Source organism: Fulmarus glacialis, unplaced genomic scaffold (assembly GCF_000690835.1).
Source record: "Fulmarus glacialis isolate BGI_N327 unplaced genomic scaffold, ASM69083v1 scaffold28357, whole genome shotgun sequence".
Lineage (NCBI taxonomy): Eukaryota > Metazoa > Chordata > Aves > Procellariiformes > Procellariidae > Fulmarus > Fulmarus glacialis.
In genome coordinates, this window is record NW_009224236.1 from 1 (window position 1) to 5894 (window position 5894).

A 5894-nucleotide genomic window follows, 5' to 3' on the forward strand; every position below is an offset into this window, starting at 1 on the left:
CTTCCTCTGCAGGTGGCGATGCAGTACAACCCTGGCTGGAACAACTCCTCCGTCAACCTGCTTCACGTGCGGGCGGTGGGGCCCAGTGACACCCTGCACTACATCTGGAGCAGTATCGGGGCCCCCGCCGTGCTGCTGGTGGCTACGGAGAGCCGGAGCAGCGCCCTGCGCATCAACTGGACCCAGCTGCTCTCGCCCGCTCCTGCGGGCGCCATCTGGATCGACCCTCCCAGCAGCGTTGTCTACTCCACTGCCGTTGTCTTCACCAAGGTACCACTGAGGAAGGTGGCCCTGCTCCGGGAGAGCTGCCCCATGGTGGAGAGGGCGCGTGGGGTTGCTTGGGGCAGAGCAGGTCGGTCGGCAGCTTTCCCAGCTGCAGCGAAATGGGGCCTTGTGTGTCCTACCCTGGTTATCTCTGGCTTGAGCTGTGATGGTGCCTTGAGATGTTTGGCCAAGGCAGCTCCTTTTTGGTCTCCATCCTCTCCCCGGTGGCAGTGGCAGCCTGGTGCACAGCAGCCCATGGACCACAGCACAAAGCGGTGATGTCCGCAGCACCTGCTGGTGGCTCCAGGCCCCTCTCCTCTTCCTTCCCCCTAGGTGTTTGAGTACAGCGAGGCCGAAACGCTGGAAGAGCTCTTCTACCCCACGTACGACCTGTCTGACTTTTCCTGGGACGGCATCAATCACACCCTCAACCACACGGCCCTGACGGCCGAGTTCACGGGCATCCCGGCCACTGACCCCAGCAGCAGCTTCTCCAACGGCAGCCTGGCATTTCGGGTAAGTCTACAGGGGCAGAGACGAGGTATATACTGCGCTGGGATGCTTCAGGGAGAACACAGTGAATATCATGTCCAAAGCACTTTCTAGAGAGGTGTCCCAAGCAGTGATCGTGCTATCCCTCTGACCCGTGTCCCCTGCAGGTGACAGCCTACGAGGCCAGCGGCCGTGACAGGACCCTGCCCAGCCTCCTGCACACGGCAAACAGCTCTAAAGTGGAGTTTGTCCTGGCTGGGGTGGCTCCGCGGGGCAACAGCTCCCGATTTGCACTGGAGGTGGCCACGGTGGAGGAGATAGGAGTGGCGCAGAAGCTGCGCTCAGCACGCTCCATCGACGATGAGTACACTCCCACCATCTTTGAGGTGAGCGTGGGGTGAGCACTGGGCTCAGGGACGTCCCAGTGCAGGAACAAGGGTGAGGGGGATCTGGGGCAAGCAGCCTGGGCAACCTGTGGCTCCCCACGATGGCTCACCTTGGCTTGAAGACCTGTCCTCACTTCACCACCCGTTGCTCTCCCTCCACCAGATGCTCTCCCTGGTAGCCGAGTCCCAAAATGACAGCTCCATACTCAGCTTCCTGCAGTGGAAGGCGACAGCCTACGGCTCCCAGACCCCCAGGCGCGAGGACAGCATCCAGTGCCGGTCTCACGGTCTGCAAGCAGCCAACTGGACCCTGCCCGTGTCCAGCATCGTCCACGCCTACTTTGGGGAGGGTGTAGGCAGCGCCTACACCATCAGCGCCATCAATATCTCTTTTGGGGGAGAGGATGGAAAGGTTTACCAGGAGAAACGCTACCTTAGCTGGTGAGTGGGGTCCGTTGTGCATGAAATGATGCTCTCCCAGCCACTAATAAGGTGCAGTTTGGGGAACTGCTAGGTTAGAGGGCTTCTCTGTTTAATAACTATCTCCTTTCAAAAGTCTATGTCCTCCTATGATCCTGTAGCAAGGAGTTTTGCAGTTTATTGATGCATCCCCTCACCCCTCCCCCAGTCTGGGAGACCCTCCCCTGCCCCATGTGGGATCCTGCCAAGAAATATTGAGTAGGGAGGTGATCGTGCCCCTGGGCTCGGCCCTGGTGAGGCCCCACCTCGAATCCTGTGTTCAGTTTTGGGCCCCTCACTACAAGAAGGACATTGAGGTGCTGGAGCGTGTCCAGAGAAGGGCAACGAAGCTGGTGAAGGGCCTGGAGCACAAGTCTGATGGGGAGCGGCTGAGGGAACTGGGGCTGTTTAGCCTGGAGAAGAGGAGGCTGAGGGGAGACCTCATCGCGCTCTACAACTACCTGGAAGGAGGTTGTAGCGAGGTGGGGGTCGGTCTCTTCTCCCAAGTAACAGCGATAGGACGAGAGGAAATGGCCTCAAGTTGCACCAGGGGAGGTTTAGACTGGACGTTAGGAAAAACTTCTTCACTGAAAGAGTGGTCAGGCCTTGGAACAGGCTGCCCAGGGAAGTGGTGGAGTCGCCATCCCTGGAAGTATTTAAAAGACGTGTAGATGAGGCGCTTAGGGACGTGGTTTAGTGGGCATGGTGGTGTTGGGTTGACGGTTGGACTTGATGATCTTAGAGGTCTTTTCCAACCTTAATGATTCTGTGATTCTGTGATTCTATGATTCTATTGATCTGATGCTGTCGGTGTAGAAAGCCCCAGATATCCCACCCGTGGGACACAGCTGATCCCCATCTCCATGGCTGATTTGTCTCATCCCCTCCTGCAGGTCGGCGCTGCTGGGCTTCGGGCAGCCCCCCAAGGACACTTTCTCCCCCCTCGTCATCTCCATCATGGCCGTGGCACTGGGCACCCCCATGGCGTTGCTCCTGGTCGGCAGCTGCGTGGTCCTCTTTGCCCAGAGGAAACGCTACTCTGAGTACGAGCCCATCAACTGAGTGGGACAGTACCTAGAGAGACCCCCAGGATCCTTCTTGTCGCCAGGAGACAACCGCGGCTGCTGCAGGGGCTCCGATGCCTGCAATCTCCTCTTTGTCCTCCTCTCCGTCCCTGCAGTCTAGGCTCGGAGGGGACCAGGGCAACGTTTGCAGCAGTTGCCCACATCACGTATCCCTCTGTGCTGCTCCCTCCTACTGCCCAGATCCTGCATCTGATTACACTTCTTCCTCTGTTTTTTCCTGATCCATCCAGCCAAGGGAAGTGACTGGGGGGAGTTGGTCAGTGTTGCCTTAAGCCACGGAAAGATCCTCCTTCTCCCAAGGGATAAAACCACTGTTGTCATGTCTGCAGCCAAGCTGGGACTGGCTGTGCCCTGTCCTGTACCAATTCCAGAGCGCTCCAGGGTTGCTTGGGTGGCTCCAACCCAGGAGCAGAGCTAGAATACGGGGCAGGGGACTGGTACTGCTCCTGCCAGTGTGCAGGGTGCCTTGCTGCTTCTTGCTGTGCTGGGGGCATCCCAAAACAGCCCCCCTCAACCCAGCTGGGGCTCACGGACTCCTCAATCCCCAACAGGCACTTTCTGCTGTGCTGTCCTCGGTGAGTGCTGCTGGTACAAGAGGGAAACCCAGTGCTGTTTTGCAGCAGCTGCTTGAGCTCAGGTATGTCAAGGCTGATCTAGCCTTGCTCTCAGTTAACTGCAGCCATTGGCTCTGCAGGGCTGGCTCAGAGGTGCTGTCCAGGTGCTTGAAGCCATGGGGCAGGCGTGGTCTGTGGCTGTTCAGTGTTTGCAGAGGTACCACATCACTTGGGGGTGTGCTGTGTTTTCATGTTCTCCATCACTGACTTGTCTTTAACCAAATAAAGTGGATTTCTAAGAGCAGTTTCCTGTGGAAACACTGCACGTGGGTGAGCGCGAGGAGAGCAGCTCTCGAGCCTCGCAGGAATTGAAGGGTGCTGGAACTCATCAGGAGCCAAGGTACAAAAACATACCTCTGAGAGGAGGGAGGCTCCGTGCCCCTGGATTGACTGATGCCCCGCAGCAGCCTGAAGTGCTCTAGGGCGGTTTTGCGTATGAGCCGTGGGGTCAGCGTGAGCCCAGGCCGTGGGCCATCTCCCTGCTGAGAAGTGCATTTGAAAGAGTCAGACTGTTCCCATTCTCTGACTCGACTGGGCTGCAGTGGGTGAACTGCTCCCATGACACAGATTCAGGGGTGGGAGGTGGGACAAGCCAAACACTTGGCAGATCTAGGGATGGAGGGTCTTTCCCTTTCTTTGGTGGATTTTTAACTGTTTTGGGTTATGCCTGAGAATCGGAGAACTGAGACAATCAGACTTGCATGGGGCTGGATTCCCAGGGGTCCCTTTGTGTCTGCAAAGGACTCTGAGGTGGGGCCTCTTGCCCTGAGGGGTGCAGGCTGGGTCCTGGGGGGGATCGGCCATCCCCAGCCCTAGGCAGCAGCAAGCCTGGTGCCATCTCACCCATCCCGGCTTCTCCCTGCACCCCTCCTTACAGCAGGGCTCCCTCCCTCCTACCCGGCCAACTGGTTTGTGAACCAGGTGCTGAACCTCCGCCAGGAGGAAGAGGAGGAGGAGGAAGGACAGGCTGGGTGGGACTGGCCACCCCGCAGGGCAGGGAGCCAGGTGCAGGATGCAGGGCTGGGGTGATTTGCAGCACTGGGAGATGGACAGTTTGGGGAAGCATCATTTTTTCCCCTCTTAGAAACATCATTTTGGGGCTGCATGATGCCATCCCATCGACGAAGCTACGAGTACTGGCAGCAGTGATTTCCCAGGGGAATTTAACCCACCCTCCCCAAAACAGCCACAGAGCTATTTGGTGAAGGGCTTTATTGGGCAAAGCCAGCTCCAGCAGGAGGTTAGGTAAATCCCACCCCAACCCATCCTCATGGAACAGGGCTCACTGGGTCTTGCTCTGGGCCCTGTTTGCCCTCCTGCAGGGAACTCCCAGTGCAGAGGGTTTTACAGCTTAGCTCTGTCAACCCCAGGCACCCAGCAAAACCAGATCTTCCTGCACCCTTCCATCTTCAGGGCTCAAAAGGCAGGGCAGTGGGGAGGGCTCAACCCCTCTGCACCATGGGGTCCAGTCACCCCATCTGCCCGGGGCCTCCCTCACCCCCAGTACCGGAGTTTGGCTCCACTGTCCTTGGAGCGGTCCTCGGTCTTTGGCGTTGCCACAGCAAGGAGATTTTCAGGCTCCAGGACGAACATGTTGTAAAGGTTCCAGAGTAGCATGGCCAGGAGGGGCAAGAAGGTCATGCTGAAGCCGAAGGCACGGAAGGAGCGCCCGATATGGCGTACCCCAGCCAGTAAATCAACCTGGAGAGGGCAGAGAGGTGCGGGCTCAGCAAGGGCGATGCCTTGGGGCCGACACCCAGCTTCGCTCAGGGGTTCTGACCCCAGCGAGGGTTTACCAGGCACGGCTGCTGTGGGAAGTGGGATGAGGGATGGAGCAGCCCTTCCCCTGTGTTGGCTTTCCTGGCCAGGTGAGGCACGGCCGGAGCGGGAGTTTGCACCAAGGCATGGTGGCAGAGAGGTGCGGGCTCAGCAAGGGCGATGCCTTGGGGCCGACACCCAGCTTCGCTCAGGGGTTCTGACCCCAGCGAGGGTTTACCAGGCACGGCTGCTGTGGGAAGTGGGATGAGGGATGGAGCAGCCCTTCCCCTGTGTTGGCTTTCCTGGCCAGGTGAGGCACGGCCGGAGCGGGAGTTTGCACCAAGGCATGGTGTTTGCCAGCACCGACAGACCCCGTTTGCACCCTGGGCAGTGCCGCAGCCCAGGTAGGGTAAAGGAGCCACTTACCGGGAGATGGCAAAAAGCCCCGTGAGCAGGGGGATGAGCTTGAGGACCTCCTGCGGGAGGTAGGTGGCCAGCACAGCCATGTTGAAGAAGTAGAGGATGAAGAGATGGATGGACTGGGAGACGTAGGTGCGGTGGATCTCCACCTCCCGCTGCAGCTCCCCGAAGGGCTCCAGTGCAGAGGAGCAAAGGCGGGAGATGCCGCTGACGATCATCCCTGGGGGGCAGAGAGAGGGGCTGAGCAGGCACCCAGTGAAACTGCATTGGGGCCCGAGGGCTAGGGGAGGATCAGAGAGAGATGCGACGGGGCGGGAAGAGGGTAGGAAAATTCAGTCTGCTGCTCCTGGTGGGAGCAATGGAGCTGCAAAGAGCTCAGCCCCGGCTCTGCTCCCCGCTCCCCACAGCCCCCGCTC

General features: G+C 59.0%; 2 protein-coding genes across 2 annotated transcripts in view; one reads left to right on the forward strand and one right to left on the reverse strand.

The window, feature by feature from the left end:
- Positions 1-15: 15 nt before the first annotated feature.
- LOC104079908 (chromosome unknown open reading frame, human C1orf85) lies at positions 16-2663 on the forward strand. The gene is made up of 5 exons (XM_009582099.1): positions 16-270; positions 598-780; positions 924-1142; positions 1306-1583; positions 2495-2663. The coding sequence occupies exons 1-5, from the start codon at positions 19-21 to the stop codon at positions 2661-2663; spliced, it is 1101 nt and encodes a 366-aa protein (XP_009580394.1). The 5' UTR covers positions 16-18.
- A 2131-nt stretch (positions 2664-4794) lies between these two features.
- TMEM79 (transmembrane protein 79) overlaps positions 4795-5894 on the reverse strand; it is a 1883-nt gene continuing 783 nt past the window's right edge. Inside the window, 3 exon segments of the mRNA XM_009582100.1 lie at positions 4795-4974; positions 4977-5001; positions 5485-5698. Of these exon segments, the coding sequence (XP_009580395.1) occupies positions 4795-4974; positions 4977-5001; positions 5485-5698 (419 nt within the window).

Bases quoted from the DNA above. Each gene is read 5' to 3' on its own strand.
- LOC104079908 (XM_009582099.1), top strand. From the start codon at position 19: ATGCAGTACAACCCTGGCTGGAACAACTCCTCCGTCAACCTGCTTCAC. The intron at 271-597 runs GTACCACTGAGG...CCTTCCCCCTAG, and splicing joins CTGCCGTTGTCTTCACCAAG to GTGTTTGAGTACAGCGAGGC. The intron at 1,143-1,305 runs GTGAGCGTGGGG...TCCCTCCACCAG, and splicing joins ACACTCCCACCATCTTTGAG to ATGCTCTCCCTGGTAGCCGA.